Source organism: Trachinotus anak, unplaced genomic scaffold (genome assembly GCF_046630095.1).
Source record: "Trachinotus anak isolate AG129_WGS33_773 ecotype Australia unplaced genomic scaffold, CSIRO_AGI_Tana_v1 ptg000023l, whole genome shotgun sequence".
Classification (NCBI taxonomy): Eukaryota; Metazoa; Chordata; class Actinopteri; order Carangiformes; family Carangidae; genus Trachinotus; species Trachinotus anak.
The window spans coordinates 13,405-31,498 of NW_027273874.1; the positions used below are offsets into that span (position 1 = coordinate 13,405).

Here is an 18,094-nt window from a genome sequence, read left to right on the forward strand (position 1 = left end):
TTCCCTAGGACTGACTTGTTGATATTTTTCCATTCGTTCTCTAACAGCATCAAGCCAAAAAGAATTAAAAAAAAAAAAAAAAAATGCCTCTGGTCAAAGGAGTCAATATTGATGAACATGTGTTGCAGTGTCTTGAGCAATACAAAACTACCCAACAGAATTTTGTTAAAGGCGAACTGTGTAGTGAGTGTGTGTGTGTGTGTTTTTTTTCTTTTTTTTCTACCCACATTGCTGGATTATTCCTTTTTTCAAAAGTGCTGGTGAGAAATTTTACATTGGAGGCAGACTGCCAATTATGACTCAGAGTTGCGTCACTTTTCAGTATTATTCTGACACGCTCTGGCTGGCGCTACACAACTCTCAATCCTACCCACTGTAGCCTGTCACCTTCAGGACAAACTTCATACATTTATGTTCATACAATTTTGGTAATCTTTAAATGTGGAGCTACAAAGAAAGCGAGCTTGCTAGCAGGAATGGTAGAGCAAAGATACAGTGAAATACTGAGCAGAGGTGTGGACTGTGGAGCAACATAACACCTAAGAGATGGGGGAGTCCTGTCAGCACATGATATAGTAAATAACATGTGCAACAGTGTGTCCTTGCTTTCAGTAAAATGAAGATGCTTCAAACAATTCAACAGGCCAGATAAGTTGAGGTCGTAAAATCTTTGAAGTCTAAAAAGTGTGTATTTGAGATGCTCCTTTTTTTTACGAAAAGAGAAATCAGTCCAGTGTCCTTGGTCCAGCGATGATTCCCCCCCAGAAATACAACTTTACTGTTTAACAGTTTTTGCACCACAGGGCTGCCATCACATTGCATCTTATTTTTCTCATTAAGGTAGAGGTGGTCCAGAACTTTTTACAGCAATTTATGTTGTAGCATTTGCTTTTGTGTGTGTGTGTGTGTGTGTGTGTGTGTGTGTGTGTGTGTGTGTGTGTGTGTGTGGGCAGACTAGTCACATCTATGTTTTCAGCTGGGATATTTTGAACTTTTACTTGTGGGCTTTTAGTTTTCAAGGACAGGCCGTGCATGTCTGTGCACTCTGGAGTTCTTCACTCTGTGGCTTGTCACGCATACTTGGTCAATTTAATCCTCTGAGGAGCTAGTAGCAGAGATTCGTGCCTCCTCACTTTTAAGTGCTCAGTGTCATAAAAGTACATGTTGATGTCACTGTTGGCTTCAGGCTCAGGTTAAAGAAGTTCTGCAGTTATTCTGATTTGTAGATTGACTTTTTAAATATCAGTTTTCAAATATTTATGTATTTATCAAATTTTAAAACGTTATTCTACTGCATTTCCCCTCGTTGGTCATTACAGTATATCTATGTCTTGTTTTGATCCCATGAACAGTCTTTAAGAATTGGCCTGTACAGTATATTTTATGTAATACCTGAAACTGCAAGGGCTTCGGCGACCAATGTGTAATCAAATATAACTGGTTTGTGGCAGTGCTGTAATTGTGTGAATTGGTGTGCTCATACTAGAAAGGGGAAAAAAATGAAACCACAATCAATGTTTAGTGTTAACAGTAAAATGTATATAACTTTGTTGCTTCCCTTCCTTAAAGATCTGAAATCTTTCAAAAGGACTGAAACTGTTTTTAAAATCAATGCGTGAAAGTATGGCAGTCGTATAATGTTTCTTAACTTGAGTAGATTGCTTGATAGCTTTTACTCAAACTGCTGTTAATTGAAATTAAAATGGCAGTCTAAGTATCCTCAAGAGGCAGTGGTGTCTTAAATACATCATTTGGATTGATTTTAATTTGGAGCTAAGGGACTTTGGTAATCTTAGTTGTAGGCTACGTTTGTCATAAACTTCTGTCTCCAGGTAGAAGTGTGTTTGTAGAGTTACCCAAGTGAACGGGATTAGGGCAGCAACTACAAATTATCATTATGATTAATCTATCAGTTATTTTTATGGTTATTTAGTCTATAAAATGTTAGAAAATTGTGAAAAATGCCAATGAGACCTGCTCTTATTGCTTGATTTGTCTGACCAACAGTCAATACAGAAAAGCAGAGTCAGCAAATGAATGTTTTTGCTTGATAAAATAACATAAGGGATTAATCAGTTGTGAAAATAGTTAAAAATTAATCTAATTGTTTCAGTTCTGAAGATGATACAGGTATGAAATGTCAGCTTGCAACTGATTTAATATCGGTTGATTGACAGCTGTACTTCAGTCAAGAGTTTGATCAGCTGTGAAATCTTGCTTCCAAACTCCCACTCAGTCAGTTGTCCATGTAATTAATTAGCAGTGAGTGAGCTGCTAAAACAGAGCCAGTACCGCCAGCTTCAGAGGTTGATGGATGATACATGACTAAGGCACAAACGTGTAGTATTTGTTGAAGTATTTGAGTGGACCACTTACATGTAAAGTAATGCCAAAGTTTTGTCACTAGTTTTGAATGTCCCTTATGCTTTCTGCATATTGTCATAGTGAGTGTATAGATTACTTCAGCGTTTGTGTATTTTAGGTCAGAAGTGTTCACTATGTTTGAATTGGGAATCACTGGATTCTCCTCATGCAGAGGCTTTTCTGCCCCTTGTGAGAAGGCTGTGGGATCTGAGCATACCAATAACTAAACACGCTACACTTTAATGGGTCCCTAAAAGGCAGACTTCTCAGTGGGGTAAAATTGTGGAGGTGGATGGTTTATCTTAGCGGTGTGGGGAAACAAAAAAAGAATCTTGTGGTCTTTGTCTGGGGTTGGTTTCTGACGAAAACCATGAGGCAAGGCCTCAAGGGGAACAAGATGCTCTGCACTGAAATGCCTGCACTAAGAGTAGGCTGCTGGCTGCACACAGTGAAAGCCTTGACTGAAATTTTTGGGGAGAGGCGTCTTGCCAAGCTTTCTCTTCCAAGTGTTTATCTAATGAAATATTTCTGCCTTGTGGCACTATCTCAGTCGGGACAATAGCCAATGTTTGTGCTTTGTACTTAGAATAAAAGGTGAAACATATGAAATAGATTGAAATAAGTCATTTTCTTCAACAATATGTTCCCTTGTGGCCTGCTTTTCCTCTGTTACTATGCACGTGGGGGAGGCTGCTTGTGGAGTGGGTAACTGCTTTTTGCGATTTTTGGCATATGAAACATTTTGGATGAATATCACTTAGGTTTTTTTTATTTTTTTTTTATTTCTGTCCTTGTATCATTTTTGTCATGTTGACAGAACGACAAAAACGTTGAAATGTGAAAGCAGTACTTATGTTTTCTAGTCACTAACTGGTTTCACTTTGAAACAAATAACAGATGGAAAGAGCCGCAGGAGAGATAAGTTGACCCTGTGAAGTTTAAAACCCCATCCTTGTGTGACTGGAATACTCTGTATTTGATGGAGATGTTGACTGTATTTGCTGCAGTTAGTATTGCTTTACATTGTTCAGGTTGAAAACATTGTGTACTCATAACAGTCTTTCAGTTTTAGGGTATGGTGGTAACTCAGTATCATTTAGTATCATTTCAGGTTTGTTGTTGTTGTCAGATGTAATGCATAACACTTGAACACAAGTCATTGCATATTTTCTCTTTAGCTGTGAAGCCATATTGATATTTGGTGCTGTCTGGAGTAGAGTAAGAGTAAAAACTTTGCTTATTTAGAAGTATGCTGTTCATGATGCTTAGATAAGCCACTGACAACTGTGTTCATTGTAGTACATCCTGGCCCTGCTCCATTTTAGTCATTACCTGCAGTTAGTGTGTATGCAGCTGTGAACAGCACAGCCTGTAAGCATGTGCACTACACTACACTACTACTGTCTTCATTCTCTGTACGGAGCAAGTTTACACATCTTCAGTAAGTGAGTTAAGATTTTAAGGGGTGTTAATGATTAATTGAAGGTTGATTTACTACCCTGGGACATGTGTGGTTGTGGTTTTTCATATCAGAGAATAAGAGTGGACAAAATGGATAAAATGCACTCATGTAGTTTTGTATTACAGTATTGATATACATCGTGATGCAGTAATTTACCGGCATATCAGATATGATAGAGAAACTGTTATGGATAAATTAAACAGACATGAATGCAGAAATCTCCAAGGGTTGTCACTCATCTCATCTCATGGTATTTATTGTCACATTGACCCAACCCTACAAGAGGAATAGACCTGTAAAAGTTGGAGTTTACAGCTTGATTTGTCTGACATTGAGTGTTGAGGCATTAAGCACTTCCACTCTGTGGCAGTCCATCAACTTTAACAAGTTTACCACCTTCTCTCCTTTGACTATCTCTTGGCATTTGCTGAAAAACATGCTGAAAAATGTAACAAAGGTAACAGTAACAGACTGTACATATCACTTGTTAGAGATGCTCATTCCTCATGTGCTCGAGGAGATTGAGACAGCTCTTCTTACTAGTATTCAGCCTCTTGCATGCATTTCACCCTCCTGGTTAAGATCCTTGGCTGGCAGGCGTAAAGATGTGGCTAGCAGCACCATCTGTGTCGACAGGAAATAGCAGCGAGGTTGGCAGAGAGAGAGAGATCTCATTTGCATAGAACTGGCCATTCCTAAATTTGTAAACAAAGTTTTGATGCTTACCATTATTTGTAATTCTTATAACTTTAGTGCTTTTCAAAACATCAGCAACATTTTCCTTTAAGGGAGATTGGGTAAATCAAGACGGTAAAGACACAACTGTCTGTCATCTTAGAGACGTTTTCCTTTGACCAGTTTGGCAAGTCAACTTAAAATTTGCCTTTGCCAGTTTGTCTTTTTCAAGGCTTTAGTATTGTCATACTGTAATATTCTCCTGTTCATTGTCCATTTGACAGTCACATATACTCTGCTGAGGTTATTGTTCTAGTGAATGGAATTTATCTGTGCTAATGGGTCATGTGGGTTGGAGCTATTTGCTGTATGACTGTAATTTGTATTTTTGCTTAGGTTATGTAGTCCGTGGGTTTCGACCTTGGTTGAGGAACATAACAGCGAATCAGATGAGTAATGTATTTGCATTTGTCCACTGCAACATATTCCCTATGCAGTTTCTCCGCAGAATATTCAGAAGCCTGTAAACAGTGATGGTAGGGATGGACAGAATTTTATAAAAACAGAAATAAAACTAACAAAAGTCTATCCACACTTCTCCCCAACCTGCAAGCAATTTCTGTCTGAATGTTCAGCTTTCACATAAATTACATATGCCACTTCATTTAAATTTGTAAATGCTCTGTTTATATTTTTCAAGTGTTAAAATGTCAAAAATAAAGACAGAAGTCCATTGGAGGTTGACTGATGTCTTTAAAATTGCTTGTTTTGTTACAATTCAACTACCGTTGAAGCATGAGTGCAGCAAATTTTATCATTGTCAAGTTTAGTTACATCACTGCCTAGAACAAGTCAGTCAGTAAGCAGAGTCATTATGAAGCGGCAAGCTGCTAAGTGATGCTGCTACTCTGTAGTTTATTGTCATATGTACAATGTGCCTCACGCCATTTTAAACATGACCTCTAAACTGCTTCATCTCTACAAACACTGGGTTGAGCATATTGTGTGTGACACAGGATTGTTGTGTAATTCAGTCGAAAATGCAATGTTGTGAAGCGTTTCTTGCACAGACTTCACCACTTGAATACTGCTTCTCAAACACAGCTGACTGAGTATTGGCGAGGGTCCTGTGTGGTCCCATCACAACAGTGGTTTCTACAAGAAATAATGGGTAAATAAGTGACCAATTTATTTGTTTTGATGTACAAAAAAAAAGCACAGGGACCACTGTTTACACCAGGTTGATAATGTGTTTGAGGGGAGAAATGAAAATGTTGGTCATGTGCTGACAGAAAGCGGTCACTGACACTTCCTGATTCAATTTAGGAAAAACAAACTGCCTGAAACTGTTTTAGAAATCAAACTGTAACGTGTAGCTGAACTGTCTTAAAGGCAGATTAAGCTCTTGGCGTGAATGCCTGGGTTGTGTTCAATGTGAAGATGTTTTTCACCACTTTGCAGTGTTTTTATTGCTAAATGATGTGCTAAGTGACTGTTTGGAACAGTGTTCCTGTATTACAAACACTGTAGCGCTCCAAAGAGGGATCAACAGAAATGGAAAAAACACATTTACATAACCATGTATGTTTGCCAATGTATATTATCTGCTATCTGCCATTGCGTGCGCATTTGTTTGTGCACTTTGAACCAGATGTAAAAATATATGCTATGTTGATAAATGCAAACTATACTGTTCTTTGTAATCCTGATTAGTGCGCTTTGTACTTGGGCAAAAACATACATTTCCACCCTACTGGCCAGCTTTGTTGTGTACACAAAGAAAAACACTGATATTCTGAATATAAAATGTCTAAATACCTAGATAGGTAACATTGTTAAGCAAATTGTCATTTTTAGTCACGCCATCACAGTGGACTCACAGTAAAACTTGAATAAGCTATAATTATTTTCTAATCAAGTGAGAATCCAGAGTAGATCTACAGCTGTTTGATCTGACTGACATCGAGCTGTTTGCTGCATTTTGTCAGTTTATGCACTTTTATGTACATCATAATTTGCAGCACAGACAATCATTGCGGCTGTCAGTGACAGCTGAGCTGTGGCTGAGTTGTGACACAATTAGCAGGCAGCAAAATGAAAGAGACAGCTTGTTCAAAAAAAAATCAAAGGTCCTCTTCTGTCACGACAACTACACCGACTTTATTTTGTCAACATTTTAAAATGCTAACAAGAAATACCTCGTAGCACAAAAATCTTTCACTGAATCTATAAAGAAAGTAAGACGAAAAGGATGTTTGAGCGCGATTTATTGACATCTATTTGCATGGAACACAGTATGAGAGGTTGAATAGTATTATAGATGGCAGAACAAAAATTTAAATAAAGGCAGTGCAATCAAGATGACACAAAGGATTTATCGTTCTCTGGCTTTCTGAAATTAGAGAAGGAAATCTTAAAATCTAATGTTTTCAATGAATACATTATCCATCTCTATGGTTGAGTATGGTGAAACACTAAAAATAGCACATGACTGACTGACTGTCGTTTAAGATGCTCTCCATGATGAAATATTGATCAGGTTTATACTTGTACATCTGACAACCACTTCTTTTTTCTACACTTGACTGTAGAAAATCAATTTGCATTTGAGTTATGGCAAGTTGACTTTTTCCTTAGATGCGACCAACAGGGTGAAACAAATTCATAAAATAGGATTCTAAATGCTCAGTCATCTTCGTTGAAATTTTGATTGTTTTTATAAAATATTGCCACCTTAACATCTAAAGTCTATGATTGGATTTGTATTATGTAATACTTGTATTATACAAATGCTATATATTTGTATCTGTTAAACATAATATCCATATAGGGCACAGGAGAGAGCAGCTTGTCTTAAGCTATATCCTGAGGAGACAATCCTGCCCATCCCCTTTTGTTTTCTGTCAAGCTGAATATTGGTCTCTTCTGTATGCAGTTACAGCTTATATTACAAGGTTAGGCACATCTGAAACACAGTCATGTACAGGGTTCCTCCCAGGAAGTTGCTAAATGACCAAAACTGTATCATTTTGATTATCACCTGTGATCAGTTTTGTGCATTTCTATTTTAAAACTAGTGTAACAAATGTACTTTAAGTGCACTTGTTTTTATTGGTGTGATTGTAAATGACTGTAGTGAGGTTTTCCTTATAGATTGCTTTTGCAATAGAGTATATCAATATGAATTGGTGGATTTTATGGATTATTATGGTGATAGTTGTAAGCCTTAGTTTTGTTATTCTTGTCTTATACTGTAAATATGTCCCATGACTAATTGGTGAATTTGTATAATCTCACCTTGGTGATTTGAACCTGTTGTCAGTAGTTTCTTCAGTATGTGTATGTTAAGACTTGTGAGTGACCTGTACATTATTTTATTGTGGATGTTTGCAGTTTTAGTGTGTTGTGTGCTAAAGACTGGCTTGACAAATGTGGGATGTGTCAGCACAACACAAGCATCAGCTCTGTTGCTGGATGTGAGCAATCTCAGCACATCAATTGATTTGTGCTCTCCAGTTTTAGTGAGTGTCTTTGTGCAGCAATCCCATCCATTTTACTAATTGCCATTCCTCATGCTTATTGTCCCTGATGTTGTGGCCAGGTTTCTCTCTTAACTGAACACTCTACACTTCTCGGTTCTGCTGTCTGCTCCTTACTGAAGATGAATTGTGACTAAGTGAGACATTGCCTTTTGCCTTCTTCCTGGTTTAAGCCAATCTGCATGGACAGCTAGTTCAAAAAATATAGCCTCCTTCTCTTCTCCCCAACAATGACATGTGATCACCTCTGACTGTTGCTTTTGTTCTTGTTGATCTAACATGAAGTGCTTTTTGTGTCCACATTTTCAGACGGCAACTCCAAACTAACATGGCAGTCAGACTGTGCGATGTGGCTTCTCTGCTTAGAAGTGGTTCGTGGGCGCCTGAGCCTTGGACTGGGGTCTGTGGCACTTCTTTTTTGAAATCATACGGCCAGACAGCCTGCTTTTTGTCTCAGTGCTCAGGCCATACCAATGACGTTAGCTCTGTCATATTTCGACGTTCAAACCAAATTAATCACGTGTTCAATTTGGAATTCAGGCACTTTTGGGTTTTGTGTATGAAAAGCTCCCAAGTTAATGTTTGGCTCTATTGGTATGGTCTAAACCTGTCTGCTACTCTGATATATATATTTATCTCATAGAAATACTTTATCCATGTGTAATGTCATGGCCCCTGTGCACAAATTAGTCAAAATGTGATTGCCTAAGAATAATATGCATCGTTGTGTGATGTCACTGATCTGCTTTCTGCACATGGTGAATCTGTTAACAAAGGATGACTCTTCATACATTAACTTGTTGTTGGTTGCCTTCACTGATTATTATATTGTTTAAGGCCTGTTGTACGACGCTAGTGTACTGATGGCTGAAGTTTTGGTGCTGCTTTAGGCATTGCATATCTAGTTTATTTTGCGGAATGAAATGTTTCACTTTGGTCGCCACATTTAACCTTGAGAGATATGTTTAAACATGCCACCTAAACTTTAATATTGCTTTCTCAATTGTTGAGCTTCTGACAGATCAATAGACTGTCACATTGCTTTCTTTTGTTTAAAAAAAAAAAAAAAAACAAAAAAAAAAAAAAAAAACTCTTCTGTTTGCCTAGAAACAAAAGCAGCAATCATGAATAGCAGAGAGGGAATTCATTGTACAGTCTTGTTTTCCTATCTTTGTTTTTTCCACTTGTGGTAGCAATGTAGAACCATTTCACATTTAGACAGGTATTTATGCTAAAGGCATACATTTACATAATTGAAAAACCTACCCCAACCTGTTCTGAGGGGGACAAAGTATTGACATTCACAGTATTACATCATCTACATTTTTATAAATGTGATGACCTACAATGTTACTTCTTTGCTACAGTAAATTATGGTAATGTACAATAGAGACACAGCATGAACAATATGTTTTGACAGTCACTACTTTAGACTTGTGTGTTTCCTACAACTTAAGTGCCTTATGATCTTTTGTGTTGACGTTAAAAGTAATTTTAATTTTGTTGAACTAAAAATCACCAACAAAGCAATGTTTCAATGTGTGAAGAGCGTCCTTTTTTAACTATCTGGCATTTTTGATGTTTCGTGTTTTTTTTGTTTTTTTTTTTTTGTTTGACTTGCATGTGGTTTTGACTTGATTTTTTTTTTTTTTTTTTTCTTCTGTTTCTTTAGCAGGTAATTGCTGCCATGGAAACACAGCTGTCCAATGGGCCAACTTGCAACAACACAAGCAACGGTCCTTCAACAATCTCAAACAACTGCTCCTCACCTGTAGAGTCAGGGAGCATAGAGGACAGTAAAACTAACTTGATAGTCAACTATCTGCCTCAGAACATGACCCAAGAGGAGCTGAAGAGTTTGTTTGGGAGCATCGGCGAAATTGAGTCCTGTAAACTAGTTCGAGACAAAATAACAGGTAACGCATCTGATTGCATTGCTATGGCTAGTTAGTAGCTTCGGCCCAACGGATACTCTGAATTTATTGGCTGCAAGTATGTGCGTTCATTTTGTCATAAAATTGACACACAAATGTACACAAATTTTCCAATTAACTAGATTTAATTTAAGATGAAAGTAATGAACACAAAATATTTTTCTTCTCTTACTAACACTCAACATGGAACCCAGATAATGTATCAGTGGGCCCTACTAACAGTATTGTCCATGTCAGTTGTCAAGTTTTTTTGTTTATGCATGCTCATTATGTGATTTCCTCTTTGTATATGTGATGTGTAGCCGTCTTCACATAGTAGCCATTGTAAAATCTGCCAGGCAGCAACATAAGGACTGATTTTAATTGCTTTATATGCTGCTTTAATATGGAGGACGATACTAGTGCCACTAGCAAAGTGGCATTTCCTGAAAAGTAGGCCCTAGGGAAATTGAAATAGATACTATGGAATACAAAGAGGGTATTTCCCTGGTTCTTTACCAGAGGAATTTCAAGGGACATTCATTTTCAATTACAGGTGAAAGACTGGCTTATGATTTCAGGTTGTTTTAATGGGAGGAATGCAGCATAAAGAGGCACTCACTGTCATGGCCCGTGTGACGTGAGCAGGTCGATATTGGCTGAGGCTGCTTGATTCTTACTGCTTGCTGTTTTGGTCAAGGTTACCAAGAACTTCCTCTATCTGCTCCTTATAACGCAATCCAGTGATCAGGCACATGAGCATCTCTTGCCTTTTTCAGGATGTGTACACACATCTGTTTCATTTGCATGTGATCCTGAAACATCAGCAGCCCTGGCTGATTGAACATGTCTTTCAGTTGAAAAGAGGCTGGAGAGCAGAGGGCACTTACTGGGAAACATTGTTGAACTAAGTGGCTTGAACATTGATGATTATAGATTCTTTATTCTCCAAGGCTGTGACCTTCATTTAATTGTCATGGAAGATGTGCGCCCAATCATATCAGGCTTTGAAATATTAATAATGTTCAATATTTCACAATGCTTATGTGTAACTGACCAGAATGTGTTTGCATGGTTGTTATAGTTGCATACAACCACTAACAGCCTAAACTCTAAAAATGTTGTCTACCGTGCTAAACATGTTAAGCTAAAGTCTCTCTCCTTGCTTCTATAACAACGCTATGCCATCTTCTTTTAGGCTTTCTTTAAAAAGCATGTCTATTATAGACACATTTGTAGTAAAGTACTTTTTTAAAGAGAACTAAGTGGTTGCTCAACTGGCGTAGCACGGTGTAAGTGCTCTATAAATCAAAGCCTTCATATTTTATGTCACTGGAAACAAATGTCAGCAGGAGGTAGACCACAAACCAAGAACGGTGCGTTTTAAGGATGGAAGGCATGGTGTAAATACATAATGAGAACCTCATTATGCATTTGCAGAATTTAGACTTTTGGCATGCAATGATGATGAAAATTGTCTAGTGTTAAGTCTTGCATGGAATAAATGCCCTTGTGTAACCATGCATACAAGAAATGCATTTGATAATGTGTGAAATGGTTTGAGCTGAATTGACAAGTGATCCTCGTATAAAATCAGTGTTGTGCAGTCTGCTTGGATGATTGAACATAGTATGTTAATATGCAGCATGATATGTTGCATATTAAAAGGAGTAAGTGTGAATATGGCACTCAAAGTAATTTAAGTGCAAGGAACTAAATGAAACAGGTTGTTTGAAATCAGCTTGCCCTTCAGAGAAAAGGACTTGAGGCATTATTACCTGCCCCTCTTAATAAGTACACATGTAGACTCTGATTTAGCAAATAACTTAATAACCTTTTTGTGGTTTGAGTAAGAAAAACATTTTCTGTTGGCCCCCTAAGCACTCATCTTCATAGACTTACACTTGAAAATCAGGTTTCATCATTTTAGTTGACCTGTACACACAATACAAAAAATTAGGTTCCTCTATGTCACCTTTCTTCTTACTTTGTAGACATGGGTAGTTTTTAAAATATTAATTAAAAGCAGAGAAGACTAAAGAGTATCTAAAGAGTAATATCAGACTTCTTGACCTTGCTCTCCTTCGATGTTGATTTAACACGTGTCAGTTGTTTACAGAGCTGTAAAATAGGCAAAGGTTTTATAAATTTTAATGTTGTGATGTGAAGATGTTTTGAGTCCCTTAAAGTAGACTGAAAATGAGTTTCAAAATCTAATTTATCTCTAACTAGATTATATTTTGTCTGCATACAGGGCCACTGAAGTAAAAAGAGTGCGTGGTTGGGAAAATGTGCCTGGGTGACTTTTTAATGAAAAATGTATTTGGATCCCAGACACTGAAGGGAGACTTCATTTGTAATCATTGTAAATCATAAGCGAAGAAAACATTTATTTTGAATCATCCAGGCATGAGATTGTAAAATATGCTTCAACAGTACAGACCAAATGGCAAAGAAGATTTCCATTTACCCCCAATTAGGTTTGCTTTCCTTGCATTTTTAGTGGCCACAGGCGTTTGAATACTAAGCTTCACACAACACAATATATGACCACACATTTAGCTGTCTTGCTTTTCAAGTGCAATCATATCTCAACTCTATTTGAGGTATTTTGGATATTTTCTACTAGTGACCTTTGAATTCGTTTTTTTTTTTTTTTTTTTTTTTTTTTGTAGTAGTTAGTATTTTTTAGTATTGGTAATTAGTATTTTATTTTTATTTTTTCTTTAAGTGAATTCCTTTTAAGAGTATCTGTTTTTAAAAGCAGCAGAAATCACTGTTTGCATTAACAGGACGGTTCCTATGCTTCTTTGACATCATACTGTGAATGTGTCAGTTAATGATTTGGTTTACTCCCTCGCTGCCTTAAGCAGCCATGGCAGCTTTTAAGTGGAGCTGATTTTGAGTATATCCCTGCATAGCATTGCAGTTATGTTCACCTCATATCCAGTTGTTGAAAATGTGCACATTTGTTAAAACTTGGATGTGTCATTTTAATTGCAAGTGTACACCTTTTAAAAAAAGAAAGAAGCAATGTTTAACATTACTCTTACTTTGTTGTTAAAATGAGACCTTCTGTTAAGATGGATTAGGGATGACAGTTGCACCAGCATCACCAGTGAAAAAAGTGTCGATGGGGACTGTGTATGGCACATTTCCAGAGGCTCTTAGCATCAGTGGTGAAATGTTTTGGAGTAATTAGTTGTATTAAAAAAATAGCCTTTTTATTTAAGAAATGCAAATGTAGCCAGCTGGAAAGAGTGAGTTTTTAGCTCTCTGGCTGGCAGTAGATAGCTTGTCAAAAGGACATCTAAGGAAGACAGATTTCTTTTTAGGTAAATGTATAAGCAGCCCTGACAAACAACTTCATGCTCATATTAGTTTTGCTAAAACTAAACAAATAACAGGTCTGTGGTTCTGAATAACTTTTTAATGTGTCGCAATTTCAGTTTTACTTGTTCGGTCACATTTGTTTTTTAATCCCAGGATGAGTTCAGAAAAGGATACTGATTCCTTTTGAGCAGTCATTTTTGTCAATGCAAGTATTTTTATGGTATTTGATTATACAAGATGCAGTCTTAACTGATAATGCAGCTTTTCCCAACAACAGTAACAAACCAGCATGCTGTTGTAAAATAAGTAGTTAAACTAGTATTTTTTAAAAATCCCTCTTAACCAATAAAAGCTTGAATTGGGGCAGGAAAAACTCAGTTGGGGGAAAAAAAATTGGCTCTTAATGTTATTCAGAGCCTCCAAGTCATTTCTCAGGAATGATGCTCTGATTTCAATTTCTGCACTACATAAAATCCTATCCCCTCCAGACTATGTTGCTTTTGTCTCTCCCTTGGCCCTGTGGCAATGGATTTAAGCCAGCCTACATCTGTGTATTGGTGCTACATCAGATGCTAAGTAATCACCAGAGAGATGCATGCTTCCTCTTTGCTTTAAATGTTCTCGCCTTGGCTGCTGCTGCTGCTGCTGCTGTTGCAGCAGCAGCTTAGTCTTTGTGTCATTTTCCTCCCACTATGGGCAGCACTAGTCTTTTAATGGAAGCTGGATACAGCTGTCTGTTTTAAAAGTGCATCCCAGCATACCGCCTCTACTCGTTAATGACAGCTGAATTTGTTTGTTATAGCAACATGCTCAGGGCCTCCCAGTTGTAACAGTGGACGTAGCAGATATAAGACGTTCCATAGGAAGACATCACTGTAAGGGCGTAGCGTGCCCACATAAAGCATGTACAGTAGAACACAGTGTGGCAGGCAGTTTACCCTCCAGGTTTAAGCAAAAGTGTCATTTAACCAGCTCATTTCAAAGGCTCAGCATGTTTCTCCTGGCTATAACAGTCCCTGAGATGCAAGGTGAAATGAAGTTTATGAACTTCACTTGATCACAGCTGAACAACCCATGAGAGCAGTGACTCATGGTGGGAAGACAGATAAGCCAGTATGATGCATATAGGGTGTTTAGATGTACAGTAAAGCTAACTTAATAGCAATGCTGCAAGCAATGTTTAACAGTTGGATGTCTGTATTTTAAACAAAATACATCAATGTGTTTATTTTAATATAGTTTTATATAATATAGATCAAATTTCTGTACTTTCACAATGCAAGATGTACAGATGTATTTGATTCTAGTCGACAGTAAAACCTGAAGTTAAATGATTTAAAAAGGACAAGTATAGACCTTTCCTCATCACAGATGTAAACACTCTATCGAATCTGTTTTGTGCTTCAATGTGATATTTGGATATGTGGAAATATTAACTTCATCTGATCTCATGAAGTTGTAGATAAATTTCTAGTTCCTTATGTACTGAATTAATATGCTGAAGCTGCTTGAGCTGGTGAACTTGACCGGCAGTAGAATTGCGAAGAGACCCAGCAGTGTGGGTGGAGGAAATTGAATTGCCTCTGTGCACATAAAGAGTGGGTGTCAATCTATTGTACATTTTAGAGATAAACTGTAGAGAGAGGGGAACACATTGCGCCTCAGCTACTGCACTATGTCAGATGAGTTGGTGTGAGAGCAGAGCAATTGCTTGTCGTTTTTAATTTAAGATATGTTTGTCAAAGAGTTGGTTTAAGGATTTACTCTAGGTTGTAAACCAAGTAGGTGTTTGTCGAAAATGGGCTTGTGACTTCGTGTGTTCTTCATGCTCTGCAAGATAAGAAGTAAAGTCTGGCTGTTCATCTGCGTGTCCTTGTATCACTGACACTTTATTTTCTGAGTAAAACTGCATTGACGCCATTCACCAATTATTCATAAAAGGCAGTTTAGTCTATACAGAGTAGTGATACATTGTTGGTGCTTGTGTCTAGCAGTCACTTTTCACCTATCAAGTGTGACGTTGGATATATTTTCTGCTCCTGTGATTGCAGGGCAGAGCCTCGGCTATGGATTTGTGAATTACGTGGACCCAAAGGATGCAGAAAAAGCCATCAATACTTTAAATGGCTTGAGACTTCAGACCAAAACCATCAAGGTAAGATACCTTTTTTTTTTTTTTTTTAATTGCTAATGGGCATTGACATGTGAATTCTAATCTCTAGTAAGTGAATTAATCAAACATAGTCATATTGAACTCACTGAACTCAGTTACCATCCATGACTGTTTACAAAAATCCAAGATATGCCATTCATGTGTAGCTCTCTGGGTTGGAGTTGAAGCATAATGAGGCTGGAGAAATGTGGGGTGGAAAGGGAGCCTATTGTTAATCTGGGCACAGGCAGCTTTGCCTGGGCCTCAAGTAGAGCAGAACTGTTTCTATGGTTGCATGTGCTGTAGCACTGCTGTATGCCTTTACAGGGAGGTGGCTGCCATTAGCATTCATCAGGCAATGTAGCACTCAATGTGCTGGTGGAAAAACTCATTTGCTTCATATAGTGCTGCAGGATTTGTGGATGGTGGAGCCAGATTATTAGATGTGATATAATTTCACATTGGCCGTACAAGGAGATAGCCAGATGCCTTCTCATGTTGGACAGAGGGTATTCGAGAAAATGTCCGCAGGCAAAAGCACATTTTGTGATTGAACATCTTGTTTTAGTATTACCAAATTTGTAAAATGTATGCTGGATTATTTCTGTATTTAACATTTGTAGTATGAATGTGCAGATGTAGCATGTTACGACAGTGGAAGATGTTCCATATGTGAACCATACCACTTTATTTCTGTGAATCAGGCATTGAACACATCTTTTCTCTATCTCTTCCTCACTTCATACCTATAAAAGTAGAACATGGGAACATTTTTTTTTTTTTTGTGTGTGTATCGCACATCCAAAATTCTCTGGCTGCTCTGTCAGAAGTGCAAATAAACCCCAGTGAGGTAGAGGAATATACTTTGCAAATATTAGCATCAAATGAAGTGTGAAGGTGAGACTGGGAGGGAGGCAGAGATGAGAAGTGAGTTGCCTGGCTGTGGGCAGGGAGCTTTAGCTTTCACGTTCACTTTGTCAGCCTTCCCTTCAGGGCAGGAGCAGGGTGATTTTTGAGATATGGTGACCAAGTGGAGTTCTTATCAATCTGAGAGCATAAAAGAATCCCCTTTTTGAAGGTTTAATTAAAAAGATTTTTTTCATGCAATTCCTTGCATAAGATTGCAGCAAGAGACCTGGTATAAGACCATTTAACATGTCTGACACTGTAATTAAATAGCTGTGGTGCTATTCAGGTAATTGACAGTCAAGTCAGAAGAACCTGCAGCCACCAGATGGAGGGAATAGCAAGATGCAGCAGACTCTTGACTGCACTGTTTCTTTCTCTCCCTCTCCGATTCTCTTATACCTTAGACCTATCTCTACAAACCCCCCTCAATCCATTTTCGAACATTAACTCCTAAATTTAGGCTGTACAGGTTCCTGCACGTTATTGTATAAATGTCAGCAAGACTGAAAACAGGATGCACAGAGAAAATGAATTTATGACTACTCAGGGGTGTAATGACGTATTGATCCACAGGACCTTGAGGACTCTCTGGTCACCTCCTGTGTTCTGTTACCTGGCTGAATTTATGGACCTGGCTGAATTTATGGACAAATATATGCTGGATGTTTGTAGCTGGCGCCTCTTCACGTACCTTCTGACTTTAGACACAGAAATAGATGAGATTAGTTGTAATAGGGCAGCCACACTGTGTCTGCAGCTGTTTGCAAGAAATGTTAAATTTATTTTTAAATGAGAGCTGTCTAGACAGGCCTGATGCTGCATCTATGTCAGGTTTCCAGCTGAGTTGGACAGAAAAGTACCAGTTTAACTTTTTCTGGACAGGCTGATTTGTCACTGTCCATTTAACTGATAAGAGTCATTCTTAAGTTTACTCTGGGGACAGAAAAGATGGGATGAACAGAGTAAAATAAAAAAAAATTTAAAAAAAGTAAAAATAGAATTTTACTGTATTGGCACAGGTATGAACCAAATGTTTTTTGTATCACCATTTTCTCTTATTTATGGCCAACATTCATGCTCCATGACAACCAATCATCAAAAAATCTGTTGGTTTAGTCTGACAGACTACTGTGGTTCCTCCCTTAAGATTAACAGGAAGCCCATTTTAGTTTTAACAGCTGTGGAGTATTTTTGCAGACTGTGTTTATTATCCACAAACATCCAATGACAGCAGGAATGTTTGCTGTAGCAGGCACCGTGTGTGTGTGTGTGTGTGTGTGTGTGTGTGTGTGTGTGTGTGTGTGTGAGAGAGAGAGAGAGACAACTCAGACTAATGTCAATTGTTACCAGAAATTCAGTTTGCTTATTTTCTTCAGACTCTCCCTTTCCTCTTGCCTGCACATTCATGGAGTCTGATAGCTTTGGGCTAAGAGCTTATGCTCCCGTCCGCTTAATTCATGTCACAAATATTTGCTTCATTAAGTCTGAACACACCTTTGGAGTTGTGAGTCATTATACATTATACAGGCTTTTATTTGAACAAGTAAATCTTGTACTAACAGGGACTAGGATCAGTCTTGTTTCACCAATATATTGAAATAGTATCAGCACTGTTATGTTCATGGCCTGCTCTATAATACTGTATTCAAATAACATTACTAAGAGTCATAACAAATTACAAAGACAACTAATAAATTCAACAAATTAAAAAGTGATGAAAACATTTAAACATTTTTTTTAACCACAG

At 37.7% G+C, this 18,094-nt stretch overlaps 1 protein-coding gene across 6 annotated transcripts in view; it reads left to right on the forward strand.

The window, feature by feature from the left end:
* The window catches only part of elavl2 (ELAV like neuron-specific RNA binding protein 2), a 31,266-nt gene that overhangs the window by 5,076 nt on the left and 8,096 nt on the right, over positions 1-18,094 (forward strand). For 3 of the 6 annotated variants that reach the window (XM_071459397.1, XM_071459395.1, XM_071459400.1), the window contains exons 2-4: positions 8,350-8,440; positions 9,713-9,956; positions 15,338-15,441. In XM_071459397.1, the coding sequence (XP_071315498.1) occupies positions 8,369-8,440; positions 9,713-9,956; positions 15,338-15,441 (420 nt within the window). In that variant the 5' untranslated portion in view covers positions 8,350-8,368. The remainder of the gene's footprint in view (positions 1-8,349; positions 8,441-9,712; positions 9,957-15,337; positions 15,442-18,094) is intronic. The other 3 variants (XM_071459399.1, XM_071459398.1, XM_071459401.1) reach the window with 2 other exon arrangements.